The sequence below is a fragment of the Hydra viridissima genome, unplaced genomic scaffold (assembly GCF_058129835.1).
Source record: "Hydra viridissima isolate aposymbiotic clone 2 unplaced genomic scaffold, HvirCarnegie_v1 scaffold_8, whole genome shotgun sequence".
Lineage (NCBI taxonomy): Eukaryota > Metazoa > Cnidaria > Hydrozoa > Anthoathecata > Hydridae > Hydra > Hydra viridissima.
In genome coordinates this window covers 13383702-13405970 of record NW_028324307.1, presented here as the reverse complement: position 1 = coordinate 13405970, position 22269 = coordinate 13383702, and the positions used below count along the sequence as shown (strand labels likewise).

The window sequence follows — 22269 nt, the reverse complement described above, 5'->3', positions numbered from 1 at the left end:
ACTTAAGCTGAGTACCTAAGCTATATAAATTCTAAACAAGATTTTGAGAAAGTTCAGTTCTGCTGAAAATAAACTTCTTATCAAAGCCTCAAGACATTTTCCAGAAAACTTCTTCAAAAGTTTTCCAACCAGTACAATTTACTCCGGTATCATTACAGAATCTTACAGAATCCATTTACAGTTTAATAATTCATTATGAATTATTCCTTATCTATAACAATAAGCAGACTCTTCCATCCATACAAATCTAGAGCATAGACCCACAATTTTGATCAATATGACCTTCTTTCAAGAAATGACCCCATCAAGTCAAACCCTGAGCTCGGAGCAAGTGACCTGGATGTAGAAAAAGGTATCTTGTTTCACTTCTTTTTAATAACAGGCATCAAGAAGTTGATACTTGTGGGGATGTTTACAAATTCTTAATTTAATGAACACCCAGAATGAGAAGTCATAAAAATTGTGATAAAACCCAGATCGCAATTTTATAATATTGCAATCTGGGTTTTATCACAATTTTTATGGAGGAGAATAATAATACAAGTATGGTACATGTATGCTACAGGTATATTGTATCCCATACTATTCTCAGTTGGTATAACATGAAGAAGAATATCATCTCTTGTTGGAGATAGGGATTTTTAATCTGCAGTTGTTATTTGTACAAAAATACAAAATATTTGTCTGTTAGACAAATATTTTGTATTTTTGTAATTGAAGCCATACTTTCCCCAAAATCGTTTGACTGGTTTATATTCTTCAATGGGATACTTTACCCCATTTCTGGCATTCTTTCTCCAAAACCATCTCACTAGTCTATATACTTTAAAGGAATCCCTTACACGATTACTGTGTTCTCATTTGTGTTATTTGGCTGAAAACTTTTCCAATATAATGTTAAACTTTTAAATAAAAAATTGTTTTTATTACATTTTAATTACTTAAAACAAAATGGAGTTCATACACTGTTTAAAATGTCTTAAGTTTAGTGAATGAAAAGAAAAGTCTACAAAGTTAATTAAAAGCAAAGTTCTACAGTTTAGCTTTATGTAGATTGATTTGAAAATCATTTGTAAAATTGCAACTTGAGAAAATTTTTTTATCTTAATTGTCTATTAAAAGATGAAAATATAAATTATAAAATATAAAACTAAAAATATAAATATATTTCATAAGATTTTTTATGTATATCAACTGAGTCTTTATTATATTTTTGCATTTGCATTATTAATTATAATTATATTGATTTTAATTTTATCAGCTCTATGTGGTGCTCTCTTATGTTTTTCATACAAAAACCAAAAGTGTCAAGTGGTCAACTCCACTTATGCAAAATGCTTTTGTAAAAATGGTTACATTTCTTTTGATAACTTGTTAACTTGTGGAGGTAAGAAGTTTACTTTTGTTTCTTATCAGTCTTTCAATCATCAACCTCAACCTATTATTCTTCTACTTTTTCACACTAAAACTTTTTTTTTTACAAAAAGTTTTAGTGTGAAAAAGTAGAAGAATAGGAGGTTGAGGGGGTTAGAAAACTTATTCACACTAAAACTTTTTTTACAAAAAGTTTTATTTATTGATGTAGTAATTTTAAAGTTTTTTTTTCTTTAGATATTGATGACTGTACATTAGGAACTGACAACTGCAATTGGTTGAATAGCAAATGCATAAATACAGAAGGTGGTTTCCAATGCTCTTGCAATGATGGATGGAAACTAGGTGATGATCAGAAGAGTTGTGTGGGTAGGTTGTCATCTCTATTGGTAATTCATTTTTTCATTATTTAAAAAAGGATTGTTTTTATATTATTTTTTGGAAATAATTTAGATATAAATGAATGTGAAAGCTACTGTAAAAATGCCACCTGCATCAATAGTAATGGAACATTTGAGTGTCAGTGCCCGACAGGTTCTTTTTATAATGCAGCTGCTGATTTATGTCAAGATTATGATGAATGTAAGACCAATATGCACAACTGCGATCCTGTGAGAGGAGTTTGTCAAAATGAGAATGTCCTTCAAAGTAATCGAACATACAATTGCTCTTGTCCATCTGGCTGGGACTTATCTGCAAATAACATCTGCATAGGTTAGTGGAAGTGGATTATTTCATAGCGAAGGGATTGCTTCATTGCAAAAAGATTGTTTCTTTCCAATTTTCTTTTTTGAAACCTTTTCTAAAAAAAAAAAAAATTTTTTTATATTTAGATATCAATGAATGCTCAAAGTGGTGCAAAGGAGAGAATGAGCACTGCAAAAACACTGAAGGCTCGTATGAATGTATTTGTATGAATGGCTTTGAATTCAATGCAAATTCACATAGTTGTGAAGGTGAGTTGCTCATTTTCTATCTGCAAATTTAATCTATGCACTGTTAATGAGTGAAATTTTGGATATCATGACAAATTACAAACATTTTTTTAATTCACAGTTCAATTGCTATATACATTACATAGTATCGCTACTGTTAACATTGTTGTTGTTACTGAGTTTCACTTTACAGAGATCAACCTGTGTTCTTTGGAATCTGTTTGTCCAATGAATTCTAACTGTTCAATGGTAAGCCCTGGTCAATTTGATTGCTTGTGTAAAGAAGGTTACATCATGAATCATCTGTTGCTTTGTGAAGGTAATTATTTTTTCAACTCGTTGAAATTCATTCAATGATAAAACCATATGCTATTAATAATATAGTTTCTTTTGATAATATACATTTTCCTCATTTTAGAAATTGATGAATGTAAAAGTTTGTTACCATACCCTTGCACTAAACCTCATGAATTGTGTATTAACAAGGATGGCCCTGGATTTATGTGTGGATGTCAACCAGGGTACCTAAGAGTAGGAAATGTTTGCAAAGGTAAGGTATTGTTTAAATTGAAATAGTTATAGAGTTTTTATGAAGTATTTTAACCTTGTAGACACTTTGTGCATGGGGATATTATGCACTACTCTGACTAGAGTGCACTTTAGACTTGATATTTGGGTGTGGAGTAGAGCAAGACCATTTTTCTAATAAAGACCACAATTTGCAGCCTAATAGATTTAGGCCTGGACTATTTAATAGCCACTAATCAATTGAAATAAATTTTGTTTTGAGCCACTCTTGAGCTGATTTTATTTTATGTGTTGGAGCAAAATCTTGTCCAAAGTTCCATATACAACTTCATAGTACTCTACACATAATAACAAGTAACTCTGAGCAATCACATGGCCCTGAAAGAAAGTGCTTCCTTTCATGCCACATTTCTTTAGAAAAGAAAAATCATACTACAATAGTATGATTTTTGAGCAAGCCCCATTCCATGATTGTAAACAACTTTTTATGTGAAAAGATGCAAAACTGGTAAAGTTAGAACATTTGAATGTTGTATGTCAAATAGCCGCAAAGGCAAAGAGATTGGGTTCACTCACATTAAATACATTTATTTGTGTGCAAAGACATTTTAAGTATAAACATTTCTAGGTAGAATACATAAAGCAAATATTTTTTTAATGTTTTTTTTTAATGTTAGCATTGGATGAATGTGCTGCATATAAGAATGTATCAACATGTCCATCTGGTGAAAGTTGTATTGATGAGGAAACAGGTTTTGAATGTTTATGTGCTGCTGGCTACATTAAAAATGATATGGGTCAATGTGAAGGTACTTTGTTTTTTATGCATACATGTGTATGATTTTTTATGTATATATGTGTATTTTTGTTATCATTCATGTATATATGTATTTGTACTTAAGCATAGAAGTGTATATATTACTCTATATTTGCACTAGGGGCTAAAAAAGATGAGACCAGATCTTTTTTTTTTTATCACTTTTTGTAACTGAATTTTACTGTCAGGTGTTAGTGCAACCATAAATATTCCATTAGTTTCTCACAGCTGAGGAATGGCATTTTTGAACTGCCCTTTACAGATATCCAGGTTTTGATGCAATTTCTGTGACCATTTAGTCATTGATTGACATCCTAATCATTGTTTAGGTAGCAATTTAAAATCAATAACATTTTTCTCTATTATCTACCATATGTTTGTTATTATCTACCATATGTTTTACAATGTGTTTTAGAAAATGATGTTTTTAGTGGTGGTTGAAAAGTATTTGAAGTAAATTTATTTTTAAAAAACTCAGAAATTTGTTAAATTAAATTAGGGGGTTGCTTAATAAAGTAAAGCCTAAAAATATGGTGCAGAATATTGATTGAAATTGAAATTGGTTAAAATTATTTTCAAAAATCAATAATGCAATCAATAATGCTGTTATTAACGGAAAGTAGGAATCTTATTGTGAAAGAAAAAAATTCCAGGGAGTAAAACCCTAAAAACAGGTTTTTTCAAGAAATAATTTTTTCTTAAAAAAAAAAAAAAAAAAAAAACTTAAAAATCTGCTTTCTACATGCCAAACATCAATGTGGATGTTTGTTCAAAGTTCTAATAAAAAACAGCAAATACTTTAGTCTAGGTATTCTGTAAAGTGTTTCTACTTGTAAAAATTTTTTAACTGAGAAAAACAGTATATTATTTTTAGAAGCTTGCAAAAACATTTTTTTCTTTAAAGAATTTCTCAAAAAATTGACAAAACACTCCTTGTTACATGTCTCATTAAAAAAGCAATCAAGAACATGTAAATATATGATTGTAAATATATGATAAATATATGATACAAACTGCTCTAAAAAGTATAGTTTGGTACATGCCTTCTTACATCCAATACAAAATATCAATGTAGATATAAAAATATTTAAATGTTCAAAATTTTAATCAAAAAACCCCAAAAATGTTTAAACTGAGAAAGTTTTGTTTTTAAAAACTTACAAAAATATCCTTCAAATTGAAAATTTTTAACACAACACTCCTTGTTACATTCCTCGCCTTTTGCATGCAATGGCTTATAATATATTTAATAAAGCTAAACTTAAACTTTCTACATAAAAATAAGAAAAAGTAGTGAGTTTGTTATATTTTTTCTCTTTGAATAAACTAATCACAAACTAAAAAAAGTTTGTAGACTTATCGTAGGTCTTCTGGCTTAAAATAAATTAGCCCAAAATCTTATAAAGATCAATATAATCAAGAAATTTAAACTTTTTATATAAACACCATATACTAACTTTAATCTGACTAAAACCATATAAAAACCATATGTTAAATGGTGGTCTGTAAAAACAAACTCAATGGCTTTTTCATCAACAAACACAATGTCAACATGCCCATCTGTAAAAACAGGAACATCTGATGCAAATGAAGGAGAAATTGAAATAGAACTAGCTGGTCTTTTGAATGCTTTTTTCTTATTTATGCTGATAATTTTTTTGGTTTTTTAGTTAATCCAAAACTACCAACAAGATAAACTGTTTCCTTGATCTAAGATTTTTTTTGAACTTGCAGCTGGTAACATCTAATTCTAGTTTTCTCAAGTATTTTAGCTGCCACAAACTTAATTCAAATACCTAATTCTGGACAGCAGAGCCTTATTTGGTGATTTAACAGGTTTCAAAAGTTCTACACTTGACTACAGCATCAAACTGCTGCACAGTTTCTGCAACTTCAAAAGTTCAACTTTAACTTGATATCAAAGTTTAGTTTTAGAATATTTTGAAAAGAACTCCATTTACAGATTCATTCTGATTTCATGTGAGACCTCAGCAAACAGCAATTAAGGAGCTCACTGTTTGTAAGATTTGTGAAGGTTGTAAAAGATAGAAAATGAATTTAGAAGTTGTACTGCTATCAGTTTCTCCAATACATACATCAAGTGCTTAGGACTAAGAGAATGCTGTTCATCTAACTTGAACTGTCTTTTTGTCTGAAAACTTTAGACCTTTGTTCTTCCTTTTAAATTCCTTAAGACCAGTGTACCCATTCTCATCTGAACATCTCCAATAAATTCCTCGATTTCAACTTCATATCCATTCCTGAAAACGTCATTAAATCAATATCTAACTTTCTCAAAACAGCCTGTATTTTTATCTCCAACAAACCTAACATACTTAAGTGCTACTACTGAGTGCGAAAAAATCTCACAAGCTTTGCAAACACCTTCAACACACTTTCTACACTTGTTGACTTCACAAAAGGACTGGTTACAAGTAGGATTTTCAATTGAAGAACCAAAACACAATTTAAATTCCTGATTGAATATTTAAAACATAAAAAAACATAAAATTAAAACATGAAAATCTCTCATAGCTTTTCATGGTATCTGCTGAACTGTTGTGTTATTTATTAGCTCAGTATTGTTAGGATCAACAAGATCCATAAATTTTAGCAAACGCTGTTGTGCTTGTTTTGTTATTTCCTCTGCTTTACCTTTTGATTTACTGTGGATATGTTTTTAAATTTTGTTGTATGGTGAAGCATTTTACAGGGATGATAAATCCATACCAGAGGAAAAACTTTTTAAGATCAGCATGACCAATAGTTAAACTGGCATAAACAGAGCAAGAGTTGACATCGCATGGTTTTTTAGATGTTGAAGAGTGAGTTTTAAGACGTGAGCTAATTTGAAATAGACTTTTTTTTAAAAAATGAGTTTGATCATTTAAAAATGAGTGTTTCAGCAATTTGGTGATGGGTGTGTGACGGGTCTTCAAGAAGTCTAAGAAAAGATTTTTTTTTTGCAAAGTTTTTTCTTCAAGATTTTTTTTCTAAGATTTTTTTTCAAAGATTAAGTGAAACATTTTTAAGTTATTTTATATAACAGATTTCAATTGATTAATTTAAAGCCACTTGCAGTTAAATGCACTACTTGAAGTACAGGAGATAAAGCAAGACGAATAGCAGAGTGAATTTCTATTATTTTGTAAACCTTGATTAGAGCAACTGTTAATTTTGTTTGTTGAGAACAGTTGTTAGAAGATTTTATAAACACTGTTTCATTTGTAGAATCATACGAAACTATGGTAGTTGTACATTGAGTAGAAACTGGCTGTAAAACTGAGAAAGTAGAAAGAGATTTGAAGAATTGCGTAAAAAGTTTTTAATGCAGTTTTTCTTTAATTTTTGATACCAAAGTTGGTTAGATCTTTTTTTCTTGTTAGTTTTCTAATAAAAACAACATATCCTTACTGTAAAAAAACCTACGCTTTTCAAAATGTAACAAAAAGCCAATTTGTCATGAACATGATTTTGCATATTGAAAAACTTTCAAGGGTAGAAAGATATAAGATAATATGTCGAAAATAGAAAATCCTTAGTCGCTAAAGTAAATAATGGTAACTAAGGAAGCAGTAAATACAGAAAAACTCCTAAAAAGATTATATACTGTATGCATTTTTTAAAGAAAAAACTAAGAGAGTGCTTCCTTTTGTTCGACCAGAAAATGAAACCAAAAAAAAGTTCGATTATTTTTTATTTTTTGGATGAAGATGGAATATCACCTTAACTTTTTTTTCAATATATAGACAACCTATATCAAATAATCGATCAATGAAGTGAAGGGGGGTTTGGATTTCTTTTAATACAATAATTGCAATTTTCGTGTAGTGTTTTTAAAGTTGCGAAAAATGACACATAAAAGAAAGCAACGACAAATAACAAGCAGACAAACTACCTATCGTGTAGAAGTGGTCTCATCTCATTTTTTTCGCTACTGTTGTTTAAACCCGTTTATTTATAAATGATACATGTAAATCATGCATGTCTTTGTTTTCAGATGTGGATGAGTGCAAAGTTGAAAATATTTGTCCTCAAAATTCCAAATGTCTTAACCAAGATGGCAGCTACGCGTGCGCTTGCAATGATGGCTATTACGGAGATAATATGACTAGTTCTACTTTACAGCGTTGTTATCGTAAGTTGATGAAGTTTTTCAGTTTTTATCATATTGTGCGTTCTTGAAAATATTTGCGAAAAGTTCATCTAACAGTCTTTCTACCAATTTATATTTCGTACTGACTTTTTTCATTAAAAGTGGCATTTAGAAAGAGTTTAGTTTTCTGTAATTTTTGGTGTTTTTGAAATGTTATATATGTGATGATAATTTAGAAAATAGCTTTTGGACTTCATGGGAACAGGTGGGTTCATGTACTCAGTTGTGTAAGAGTGATCAGAAGCAGGGAAAGATTTCGTTTACGAGAAGGTGTGAGAGATTTGGACCTGAAATCTGTGTCGGAGAACATGAAAAAGAAGAACTTTGCAACTCTGAATATTGCGATAACAGTAATTCATCTATTCTTTAACTGATAATTTACAAATCAGAAAGTATATTTTACCAACATTAAGTAAAGAATTTTAAGTAAATTACATTAAGTAACTTTGTTACACAGTTTTTTCTTTTAATTGAAAAATTTCAAAGTCGAGTAATTTTTTTTAATTTTTTTTTTTATAATTTATGATTCAGAAAAGATAGTTCGGCCATTTGTTTTTAAATAAAAGATATTCTTACGCTGTTGTTTTCTTTAGAAATAAAAGTTTTAAAGTCAACTGAGTGTGAAAAGTGGGAAAATATGGATGATGCATCTATCACTTTTGAAGATAGCATTGATGAATGGTTTCACAATCTGCGAATCTGGGTTGGTTGGTATTCAAAAGGTATTTCACTGCTCATTAAAACTATGACGTGCTCTGTTTACCTATTGGCTTTTAAAAACTAATTTAATGATTTTTTGAACTGTTACAGCTTCTACTTGTGACGGAAGTATTGATACTACGCTAATGATGAACGAAAATCTTCAGAAATTGCAAAGCATCATTACAAAGTCGATAGACGTGAAGTTTTCTCTCAAAAAAATCATTGATTGCAACGCTTACGTTAAGAAGAAAGCAGTCTTACTCCAAAAGTATTATGCCGTTCAATCCAGGCTCGTCATGTACACGAGCATAAAGACAGCTTTTATGAAGTTGCAAGCACGGTTGTCTCTTAAACGACATGAGTGCGCACTTGATATTGGTAAGTTTTAAAAATAATTCTGCTCTTACTTTTTATTTATATTGTTATATCTTTTTTAATCCATCTACTTTTTTTTCTTCTTTCCAAAAAGTAAATACCTTACATGAACTTATTTATATGAAAACTGAGTTGTTTTTCATTTGATGGTTATATACTGCAGTTATTTGTTGATTTCTTCGGATTAAATTTTATGCGTCATATGATTTCTATAGAATTTGCTGACATATATCCAAACTACGTTCCGAGGAATTTGATTGTCTCAAAGTGAGCAACACGTTTCTCCGAATGATCGAATATTTTTTTAAACGACGTGTTTTTTTAAATGATGGTTTTTTTTAGGACGTATTTATTTTTTTAATGAAGCATTTCAATTTGACAAACTGATCTCATAATCAGACTTTTTTGTGATGCGAAATAGATTAAACTTAGATTTCTAAAGTTCAATTTGACACAAAACTTTCCTATCTTTATTAAAAGTTACCCTTTTTGTGTCTCTTTTATGCACTCGTTTTACATTTTTTTACAGTTTATACTGAAACAAAGTTGACTGTGATGTTTGTATTTTTAGAAATAATTAACTTTTGTGAACTTATAATGAAGAAAACTTCTGTAATCAAATAGTTGTTCTTGTTGATATCAAGTTTTTAAAATTGCAACTTCGTCACCGCTAATCACGTTTCTATCGCCAAAGAAAACTGTAAAAATCGTCAAGAATGACTTTCTATATTACATAGTTACTATCAGACATTTACTAAAGGACTGTTTGGAGACGAATTTAATACTTGAAATGGTCTAGGGAGTTTTTTCGTGTTCGCTGTAAAAATAATTTAGTCCATCATTTGAGGGCCTTTTCAGAGTGCGTTGCCGTAACCCCAATCCCCAAACCCCAATCCCAATATTTGAGGGTTGTCAAAATTTAAATATTGTTAGGGAATTGTTGTCTTGTACTTTATTTATTTGAGAGTAATTAATTTAAATTTAAAAAGTAATGAAATTCTTTAAAAGTAATGAATTTAAAAAGTTGCCTCCAATTTCGTGTTTGAAATAGAAAATTCTTCTACATCATTGAAAAATGTCGTAACATAAAGCGTTGAACTGCGTTTTTTACAGTTTGAAAAGTTAAGAAAAAATCATGAAATAATTTCTGGTTAGGGATTAAAACGTTCTCTGAAACGAACTCCACTCGATCAGGAGGAGGAAAAGCGAAAAACCGACTTTTGCGAAACCTTTTTTTACAATTTTTTTTTATCAATAGTAAACACCTAAACTAAAATGAGTCCTAAATTTCAAGTCTCCAGCATGTGTAGCTGACCTTTGTAATCTTTGTGATGGTACAGTAATGGTAAATAACTCCATTTCTCATTCATCCTGTTTGGAATTTTTTTTTTTTGATTTATGAAGGTGTGTGTACTTTTCCATTCTCTAACTTTTTCATTCTGACATTTTGCGACATTAAGAGTTCTACTCATTCTGACCTGAGCCTGCACTACAAATATTCAGCCAAAAAATTAAACTTTTGGTTTTAAATTTCACAAGAGCTGTTGTCAAATACTAATTTTTGTTAATCCTTGAAGAGAAAATCTCTGCTGCTTTAAACGACTCTTAGAGAAATTGAAAAAGATTTTTTTGACTTTTAAACGCGCAGTGAAACAAATTTTGCTCTTGTTAAAAAGGGAACACCTTTGCAAGAAAATCTTCTTTGATCTGGGAAAGCATTCTTGCATACGAGTGGACTCTTACAGTTCTAAGGGATGTGGAGCATGGTTAAATATACTTTTTTCATCACCTGAATACCATGTGTATGAAGTGAAAACTGTAGATTATTGATGTATCTAATGAGCACTTTGAATCTTCAACAAAACTGTAGTTTTTAGCAGTCAATCTGGAAGACAGCTGTTAAATCATTTACGGTTTATTTTGCTTGTTGAAATGCTAAAACCTGTTTCATTTTTATCTATGTGCGCAAACAGAACTGTTTTGCCATTTCTTTTAATTTTGAAAACACAGCGCCAATTTCTATTATCAGATAATATCCATTGATTGTTGCTAACTGCTAAACCGATTCTTTCAGGAACATATCTCCTTTGTTTTACTTAATGAATTTTAATCGCAAATTATCTAAAACAATTATGTAATTAAATCTCCTCAAGATTCTTTACGCGCCTTTAGGAATTGTTAAGTTTTTTGGGCAAAAAAAACTTAACGCAAATTTTTGTTTTTGTCATCTAAAATCTTGGTTTAATTTACTTTCCAAATACCTAACGATATTATAACGATATTATCTAACGATATTATAACGATATTGTCTAACGATATTATAACGATATCTTAACGATAATCATGAAAGTTTTCTTCAAAAAACTTACTCTTTTTTTCTCTGAAATAATAAAGTTTATTTTTCACAATAAAATTAGTGTTCGGATACTTATCTCTCTAACCGTAAATACGACTAATTCTTCGTCACTAAGGAACTAAAAATTACTTTATAACACAGGTCCCTGGAAATAAAATATATATGGATTAATTTTTGCAGTTCAATTAAAACATTCTTTCGATGACAAACTTCATATTCTAAACATTTTTCGAAACAAGTTTTTGAAGTTAAGATTTCGAGGTTTTATATCTGATGTCGATGCTATTGAAGTCATCCAAGATGAGTTCATCGTTTTTTTTTCTCAATAAAGTAGAAAAATAAAAAATGGCATCAGAAAAGTTTGAATCTGAATTTCTTATATCAACAAAAATAAATGGTTTACATAAAAATTATGTTTTCTTTTTGTTTATTTGAAAGATTTGATTAATCAAATAAATATTTTCTAAAAAACCTTTATTATGAAATGTGAACGGAAATGTAAAGTAACTGAGTCATCCAAAGTCAATGCATTAATTGTATGTTTTATACTGCTATACCTAAATGCAATAAATAACTTTTAGTGTAATGGCATATATTATATGATAAATACTTATACATTTAAATTGATCAAAAAATTTAATAGTAAAACCCAAGCCACGAGTAAAAATTTAAAAAGACGAATTTAGTTTTTTAAGTTAAATAGAGAACTATGACTTTCATGGACGTCGAGAAGTAATAAAACTAGAAAATTATGAGAACAGTTCGAATATTTCATAAAATGCTTGATCCATTCTGTAAAAATGCTTGTTACCATCCAACTAGAAAGATATGCAAAACCTGCGGATTCAGGAGGACCCTCCTTTAGCATGCAATTTCGAAATTTTACCCTAAGAAAACTAAAAAGCGGAGGAATAGGATTTCCTATTGCATTTGAAGGGCAACATGCAGTTACCAACTTTCCTCTTACTAATAATACCTGCTGTAATTTTTACCAATTAATCGCTAATTAATAATTAATACCTGGAACAATATTTTTATTCAATGATGAGGAGCATATCCTATTACTTTTCACACCATTCAAACGCAAATGAACGTGTTAATTAAGTTGACTGTATAAGTTCAAAAAAATTTCTTCTTCTTTTGCTGTAAAAACCAGTTTATTTTGGATTGATAACATATATATATATCTGCTAAATTCGCTTGCTGTTGCACTCTTTGGTTTTTCTTTTAAAACTTCATCTACAGGTACATGACCTCTGTCTGCCATTTCTATTCTTTTCCGAACAATATCAAGGTTTGAAAAAAATGAGAGCTTTTCACCCTGACGTTTTCTCCAGCAGACTCTTCAATTGTAATGATGCAAAATAAAAAAAGAATTTCTAAAAAAAGAACTGATTTTTAAAAAAATGGAACTGTGTGAAGAGTTAGCACCCAAAGGTTTTTTTGGGATGACTATTCCTTTTATATTTTTTAAGAAAGAATATGCTGTTATGATGAACATACAGCTCAAAAACTGCCAAATTATTTTAGAAAGTTTTTTTAAAACTACTTATTACTCAAAGTTCATGGATAAAGTTCATGCGCTGCGACATAGAATAAAAAAAAAAGAAAACAAAAACATGGTTTATGTGAAATTCATAGATATAAAGGGTTATCAATCGAGAGTTTTTTAGTTCGGCACGGTTCCTATCAACTTTGTTGATCGTATGGAAAAAAATTGAATATTTGCACAAGGATTTTTGGTTTTAAGAGATGTAAAATTTAACTCCTGCAATATTTATATCCAGTGGACCTTCCCCAGTGACATTTCTATATTTGAATTTTTTCGAATTTTTTTTAACAATAAAAAAAAACAAACAATGAAAATTCAAATCAAATGAGCAAGCTTCATTAGGATTGGATAGAACAACTCATTGCTTTCATTTTTCATCCTCGATTTTCCACGAGCACATTCATGATAAAATTCCAATAAATACTGAATAAAAAGATCCATATAGTTTAACAGTTCTCGCGCTTGATATTTGTATGACCGTTTGTACTCATTAATATTGATCGTCTTAATGAGTCGAACTGCGAAAATTCCATCCTTTAGAAATGCTTTTGAAAAAAATGACTTTTTTTAAAGTTTTAATACCAGCAAATATTTATCATTCCGGATATTGAAGCAAGTAAAAATAACTCTTTAGCAAAAAATTTGGTTCGACTAAAGTGCAATTTTCATCAATATATTTCTTACAAAATATATTTTCTACTTAGAACAAAAAAATTAATCCATGTCGACATCAAATTAAATTTTTTTAAACTTTTAATGGACATTAAAGGAACTTTTAGCAATATCTGATGTTTAAAATTAAGAACTGAAAATTTTAACAATATCTGATGTTTAAAATTAAGAACTGAAAATTTTAACAATATCTGATGTTTAAAATTAAGAACTGAATGTTGCGGTCGAAAAACTCAACTTTTTGCATCACGAACGAGCGACTTGCTTTTTTTCCTCTTGATGATGTCACCAAATCTTCCTGTCTCAAAAACTTTTTTAGGCGACAGCTGCTTGTAGCTTCCGCCAAAGAAAGCTTGACAATTAAGTGATTCCTAACTTTTCGGCTACGTTATGAGTTTTATTTCCTTGAATTTGATTGACTTTTAAGTAAAATAAACTGATATTTATAAAGATGATATTTTTTGGAGAAAACCATAAAAATAATTAGACAAGAAATTGACAGAACGACTTAAGAAGAATGAAAGAAGAGAAAAGATGAAATGTTACAAAAAGAAGAATGTTGAAAAGAATCCTACCAAGTTCATCAGAAAAACTGCGAAAGTGTTGTTGACGAAAAGACCATGCAAAGGACTTTAAAATTGGGAAGGTTGGAGTTGTCAGACATATTGTTCAACTTTTGATAGAAAGACTTGAAGCTCTTAGCGATCTTCCAGATCTAAGAGAAATCTCTTAGAACAATCTCTTTGAGCATTCAAAAGAACTTTTAAGTTATTAAAAGAGCCTCGACCCATCAATGGTCAAAATATTCTCAGATGAGAAGCTATTTACCTTTTGAAGTAGCATGTAGTACCATGGCTCAAAATGACCTTTCCAAATGGGAATTTTGTGCTCTAACAGATCGGAGCACCAAGCAAAAAATGAGGCAAAAAAGACTCAACAGTTCTTAAACGACAATATGGCCAATTTTTGACCCTAAGGTTTTTTGTCTTCTTTAAGCCTAAAATCAAAGCCACTTGATTGTTCAATATGGAGAGTCTTGGAATGTAAAAAGACTGCCATTAAAAAAAAATAGAGATCTAAACTAATCAAAATCTGGAAGAAAAAAAAAAAAATAGAAAAAAAAAGATGGTTCAACCTTTCAGAAAAACAGAGAGCTGCAAAAAGTTTTATTTTTTGCCATTAACTATATTCCTAAAAAATGGATAAAGTTCCTAAAATTACATAAGTTTCCTTTGCTTTTATTATTTTGAATGAAACTTCAATAAATAAAAAAGTCGTATCCATTATTCGATTGAGTGAACATTACGTAACTTACTATAAATACGATGTTGGTTTCATCTCTGAACATATTGAGTTAAACATTTCAAATACAAAAAATAACGGTATTCCAAACCTTTTGGACGATCCATTACCAAATTTATAAAACTGCTTATCAAATCTAAAGACTTTTATAAAGTCTTATTATTTTATCTCAGCCAATTCAGTTCATTAGAATATATGTTTTGAAGCGATGACTCATTTAGCTATTAGTCATTTAAAAATCTTTAGTAAAAATTTGACGGAATCGGTCAACAACAGGTAAAAACATTTGTTTAAAAGATAAATTTAATGATAAAACAGTTGGAGATCATTTTGTGAAAAGTAATAGCTATTAACCTCTTTTGTTCGAAGTTAAAATTTGTTAAAAATTTGCAAAAGGACTATTGGGAATAAAAGAGAAGTTAGAAAATTATTGGTTTCATAAATTATTGGTTTCATAAATTTAAGTTACTTCCACTGTTCATAACAAACGACATAGATAACGAACAGTATCTTTGTTTACCAACAAATTGGCTTTCATTCACATAAACTAAAAAAACCAGAATACAAATTTATCTTGTTCAAGTTTTTCTTTTTATTTTCATCAATAGCAGGTAACAGGAAAGTAGTTTCTTTACATTAAATCCAAGCAATAGAAAACTAATTTAATCTTTTTAAGAATCTATTTTCTTGTTCTGTTGATTCTTAATAACAATCCCGCGTTTGATAAAGTCTGTGACATCTATTGCGCAGAAAGAGTTTTAATTGTTACGCAGTGCTTTAGAAATATAGTTCGAGAAATTTTTTTCACTTTTAACTTATGTTTTGTTCCGTAAAGAAGAAGGAAAAATTAAAGCAAAATGTAAGTTTTTATTTTAGATAATTCTAAATTTCAAATACATTTTTATCTCTTAAAAAAAAAAAGTAATAAGAACAAGTTTTTCATGGAAACTTGCCTTAAACATTATCGTCCGTAAAACTGGGTAATTGAACTAAATTATGTTTCTGAGTACACTTTTGGGTGGTTTGTCGTGTAACCGTATTATATGACAAATATAATAGATTTATCAACATATACGTTATCAAACCAATATCCATCTGCAAAGTAAATTATATAGATCTAACCCATCGAAGGTATCTATCATTTTGGACTATTTCGATTTAGCTTGGTCTATAGTTGTTTGAACAAATACGAGTTGGAACAGTACTTATGTTTTTATGTTGTTTTAAATTGTATTTTCATTTGCTTTTTAAATTCTATTTAATACATTTGATTTGTTTATTTGAAATGAAGATGAAATTGAATATGCTAAATTCAAGTCCAACAATGACGTTTAATAGACGTATGTTAATTCTTGCGAATATCTTAATTTCATTCTAGCGGATAACCAAATGAAATGGCCAAATATAGATTAAATGTAAATTTATTTGCAGATTCTATCAAAGGGGATCTTTATAACTTCAAATAAGCTTGTAAAGCTCTAAAACTCCTAAAGAACGCGACATGATTTTACTTTCCTAAAGTGGTAAAGTCTCAAAGTATAAATTCAATTTTTCTACGAGTTTTGAAGTTGATGCGTTGTTTATCTTTCAGTCTTTCTATTAGACAAATCATCGGATCACCACGACTTTTAGGACACTTTAAAATGCTGTTGTAATTGAGTTTCAATAGATTAAGTTAAAAATATTAAAGCTAATATCTTTTATTTTTAAAAGTTCTAAAAGCTAAGCGTGTAATACCCCGGTTTCTTTATTCTTACGTTAGGAAATCGCAACCACTCCATTTAAATTCCATGCAGAGAAGATTAGCATTATTATAATGAGGATAGCATAAAGGTTAAAAAAAAGGCTCTTTTTTTCTATTATCATTATCACAATAATAAAAATATTAATAAAAGTAATGATAAAAATAACAATAATAGTTATAGTAATAACAATAACAATAACAATAATAATAATAATAATAATAATAATAATAATAATAATAATAATAATAATAATAATAATAATAATAATAATAATAATAATAATAATAATAATAATAATAATAATAATAATAATAACAATAATAATAATAATAATAATAATAATAATAATAATAATAATAATAATAATAATAATAATAATAACAATAATAATAATAATAATAATAATAATAATAATAATAATAATAATAATAATAATAATAATAATAATAATAATAATAATAATAATAATAATAATAATAATAATAATAATAATAATAATAATAACAATAATAATAATAATAATAATAATAATAATAATAATAATAATAATAATAATAATAATAATAACAATAATAATAATAATAATAATAATAATAATAATAATAATAATAATAATAATAACAATAATAATAATAATAATAATAATAATAATAATAATAATAATAATAATAATAATAATAATAATAATAATAATAATAATAATAATAATAATAATAATAATAATAATAATAATAATAATAATAATAGTAATTGCAAAAACAAAAATATTATTATTAACTGCAATGATAAAATTAGTTATAACGAAAAAATTGGGATACTAGAGGTTGAGTTCTCACTTGCGTAGCACTTTTTGATGCAATAAAACTCAGCGTCTTTTACCAAAGACAAACCTTGCATTTTGAATTTTCACAATTCCATATTTTGACTTGTTGAAGCTTCGCCTAAAACTTTACGGCTGTTGCAACAAATGTTTTTCAACCTCTTTTTAAATTTCCTTTTTAATAGCTGGAGTTACTACATTATTAACCATCTGGTCAGTAACCGGGTATTCATTTAAGTTTCTATGGTAGAACTTTTTAACTTGTTAGAACTTGTTATAAGAAAAGAAAAAAAGTTTCTCACTTTCACAATAAATTTTGTACATTATAATTTTTTTTTTTCACTACACCGTAGATGGATACCCGAGTATCCAGTTATTGAACGAATGGTTAAAGTTTGGTTATTGAGCAGACGCTTAAAGGCTGTTTGTAGGCGAGTTGACTTTGGAAGGTTAATTTAAAGCTGATACTATGCGACATATTCTGGTGCTAGATGTTGTTGGTGTAGAAAAAGGAGGCAGTGGCTCAGATAGTGTAGTTCCTGGTACTAGTAATGTTTGTATTTCAAACGTATTAACAATTTACAGTTTTGACTGATCAATTTTATTGATGTCCAGTATAAAAAAGCCAGCATTCTGAAATCCAGTGACTATTTGGGTGCGTGTAAAAACTTCACCAGAGCTGAGAAGTTTTGCTTGCAGTTGACTAAAACATTCTTTTGCAAAATTGCTGAACTTTGTCACTGCATAAAAAGTGTCAGGCACATTACTTCTTTTGAAGTAAATTCCCCAGGAGGAGGGTGGTTTTCCCCACTCCCCTTTCCCATAATCAAAAATAATTTTTTTTTTTTACAAAAATAGTCTTCATTTAAAATAGTCGTTAAAATGAATTTTTCAGGTTTATAGAATTGGAGGATTTTTGGAAAAAAAAAAATTAATAATGACAGGAATGAAAAAAGGAAAGATATTATTGAGAGCAGTACCTCGTGTGATACTAAAATGTATTTACAAATTATATTGATGTATGTATTTACAAATTATATTGATGATTTTGCAACAACTTACTAATTTGGGTTGAGTCGCAAGTCTTTTTTAAAGTTTAGCAACATGCAACCAGGTTTGAAAGATATCCATTTCTACATGAGGATCATTGTCCATTGAGGACTATTACTGCATGCTTTGAAATAAGAATTTACGTATTCTTTATATAAAAAGTAAGTAAGAGAGTAAAATCTAAAATGGAGCAAGTAAAGATTTTCCATAAAGTAATAAAAAAGCATTAGAGTTATTAAAATGAAATATAACTCGAGAATAGATAACTATCAATAAAAAGACAGAACAGAATTTTTTGAAAAAAATAAAAAACCATTATGAAAAAACATTCATGAAGGAATCTTAGTAAGGGTAAGCTCATAAATAATACTTCTTATCTGATAAAATTATTCTATAAGATCTGATTTTATTATTCAAGAATCTACGCATATATATATATATATATATATATATATATATATATATATATATATATATATATATATATATATATATCCAGAAACTATAAAAATCTCAGGGCTGTTCAGATTCTAGATGCTTGTAAGCCAATCACAAATATTAAGAACTATGACTGCAGACATTTTGCTCTTGGCTTGGGTTGATTAATGATTCATGTTTAATGTGTTTACATCATGACCTCTAGTGGAAGAAACTTTGCTAAGAGTTAATGTTACATTTCTAGATGAAGGCTTCTCTTCCAATGCTATCATCTTCAAATTGGTTTTCTCTTCACTTGAAAAATCACTTCGCAATACAGTTTGAACTAAGATGGCTTCTATTTCTTTCAAACATTTTTATGTTTGAGTGCTATTCTGTGTGTTTTAAAAACCAATCATACCTGGTGACCTTAGAAGAAGGTCTTCAGGAATTGTAGTCATAGGAATCAGAATGTAACAGATTAAAAAGGTCTTTCATTCCTCCCAGGAACATACCTTTTTCTTTTTATCTTACTGTTCTTTGTTCTTTATGTTTGTAAGGGCCCTTTCACTCATCAAATTTGTAGATACAACATTTTGTTACTCAAACAGGAATTCTTGTTTCGCTGCAAAATATAGAGAGCTTCAATTAAGTGATGACTAGCATCATGGTTTGCCAGTTTTTCCACTTTGTTAAGGTTTAGAAAGAGGCTAAACCTCTGGCAGTATATGGCAACTTACCATCTTGGATTTCAGATTGTGATGATCCATTTAAATATTCTGATACCTTTTGGATACTTTTCTAATTTTAAGCATGTAATGCAAACAAAAAGTTTGAGTTTTGGAATGTTTAGCTCAGCTTGGAACTCTCCTTAATATTACTTCTATTACTTCAGATTCAGATTATATCACAAGACTTTGTAATTTCTTATTTTCTTGTATACAAATGTGGACTTACAAAAATAGAAAGTGCATTGAGGGTCCTATCCTGTAGTCAGGTACCAAGTTTCCACTCTTAAAAATATTTCAGAAATTACAATGCTTTATGGGTCATTTTATATCAAATGAGCTATATTGTTTAATGTTAATAGCTTTTGATTATTTTGTTTACATTTATCAGCTTTTCTAAACTCTTAAGTAGTGTGTTGATACTTTCAGCTAAGTGAAAAGTGAATTATTAGATTGAAAACAATCTCTTCAAAAGTAATGAACCTTTAAAAAAGTGAAGAAAAAACTGGTTTTGCTTCAGGTGGGAGATTTAAAACAAAATGAATTGATCTTTAATTAGCCATTTCTCAAGAACCGCAAGAGATATTGAGCTGAACTTTTAACGATTTATCTCGTTGAAAAGCAGTACAATTTCTTTAAAGTCTGAAATGGTCTATGTGGGGCCATGAGATCTTTTGTTATTAACTTTACAAATAAAATTTTTTTGAAAATAAACATCCAATAAGAAATATTAATGAAAAGGCTCTTACTAAAACTGTGAAATTATTGTAAGAAGTGTAATTCTGCTAGTAAATGATTTTTCTCTTAAAGAATATTTTAAAAAAAGTTGATCAACTTTTGTATAAATTAGTTATTCACAAAAAGTATATCCATATGGGTTTTTTTAGTTTATCATATCTAAATTAATCGAAAAAAAAAAAATTACTCTTAGCCAATATTTTACAAATACATATGCAAAAGTTCCTCAAAAAAAGCAAAAGAGAATCCAACAAAAGGATGAAAAAAGAAGAAGTCATGAAAATAAGAAAAAATGATAAACTATATGAGTTTACTAGTGATGGTCAACCATATCATCTTTTTCAAACTAAGAGAAGCTTTCAAAATATTTAAGTACCTAATTCTAATAAGCAAGGCTCGAAAAACAAACTGAGAGGGCAAGGTTCAGAGAATATTGTTTAAAAGAACAACAAATGAAATCAAAATAAAACCATACCAAATATGCTTGACCTCTTTGTATAAAGAATGAATTCATAATGGAATGCACTTTGGGAGAATAATGTAATCCAGCAGTCATCATTTATGGACAACTTTATCAAAATAGATCTTAAAGAAGATCTATTTTGATGAAGTTAATCTCGTTTTCTCTGAAGAAATTAATCTCATTTTCTCAGAACAGTTTAATAGATTAAGATGAAAAGCTGTCTAAGTTATATTTCTTTTTTTGTTCAGAGAGAAAGAAAAAAAGGGTTTCTGGAAGAACAATCTTTAAACATTTCCTTTGATTTTTTTTTTTTAATATTATAGTTTATTGTTCTTTTATTGTAATTTTTACTGCAGTTTTCATCTGATGACTGATAAAATGCATGATTTACTGAAAAATACAGTTTTTTATACCTAAATTAACTATGAAATTTCAGCCACACTTTTTTTTGTTCAATAAAGGATGTTGAAATTATTTTATTGTTTAAAACAGTATTATTAGCAAGAGTATGAAAGTTTTAAACTTTATTTTACAGCAAAGCGTCCACTGCAGCTGAGCAATTAGTATGAGAGCTATTGCATTCATCTGCTTCCTTGCCTTAATCTTACCAGGTTTTATATGATTTTTATTTTCATGGATTTTTTGCTTTTTATTTAAAAATTATTATCAAAGTAAAGTGTTTATTTAAAATTGTTCTAATTAAACAGAGTTGTTTTTGAGAAAAATATTTGAGCTTGTTACTGATTTTTAAAATATTGCATAAAACCTGACAGTTTCTACTTAAATATATTTGATCAAATACTGTTTTAAACATTTGGAAATTATATTCATTAAAAGTATAAACAATTTGGAAATATATTCATTAAAAGTTAAAATGATCTGAATGTTTTCACCAATAACTAACAGTATTTTAATTACAGAACTGATTGTTTAAAATACTAATAATAAATTTGTCTAAAAAATAATTTAATTGCTAACATATTATGCATCATTAAGAAATTTCCGATAAAATTTCTTCCCAAAATCTTATAAATATCTGCAGGATTAACTTTTTAAAGAATCTATTTCTATGTCCATATCAGCTGTTGTTCTCATTCCACATTTCAACATCAGGTGAAAGAAAATCCTGGAACAAACAAAGTATATTTAAGCAGTTAAGTCACAGACAAATTGTAAAGTCTACCACTAAATTTTGCAAAGCCCTTGCAGACCAATTTTAGTAATCTTTTTCAAAATGTGCATTTTAAAATATTAATAAAAATGATTGAGTATCTTATCTTTCTGGCTTTTTTTTTTTTTTTTTTTTATTATTACAGAAATAGCAATTTCAATATTTCAAAGACTTTAGCAGTCAGATAAATGCTTTCATTTATTTTCTTATAAAAACTGGCATCTAGAGTAATAGGCATTAGATAAAAGTAGTTGAGTACCTTATCTTTCTGGCTTTTTTTTTTTTTTTTTTTTTTTAAATATAAAAGAAATACAAAAGTTTGTAGTAAATATACAATATTTTGATATGTACAATAATGCTAATCTTCT

The 22269-nt window shown here is 28.4% G+C and overlaps 1 protein-coding gene across 1 annotated transcript in view; it reads left to right on the top strand.

Annotated features, from left to right (window-relative positions):
* Window positions 1-22269, top strand: part of LOC145186235 (uncharacterized) — a 101861-nt gene that overhangs the window by 37927 nt on the left and 41665 nt on the right. Inside the window, exons 21-31 of the mRNA XM_090094652.1 lie at window positions 1262-1387; window positions 1612-1743; window positions 1828-2088; window positions 2208-2330; window positions 2503-2628; window positions 2728-2859; window positions 3515-3646; window positions 7655-7792; window positions 7987-8160; window positions 8404-8532; window positions 8621-8890. Coding sequence (XP_089950778.1) covers window positions 1262-1387; window positions 1612-1743; window positions 1828-2088; window positions 2208-2330; window positions 2503-2628; window positions 2728-2859; window positions 3515-3646; window positions 7655-7792; window positions 7987-8160; window positions 8404-8532; window positions 8621-8890 — 1743 coding nt within the window. The remainder of the gene's footprint in view (window positions 1-1261; window positions 1388-1611; window positions 1744-1827; window positions 2089-2207; window positions 2331-2502; window positions 2629-2727; window positions 2860-3514; window positions 3647-7654; window positions 7793-7986; window positions 8161-8403; window positions 8533-8620; window positions 8891-22269) is intronic.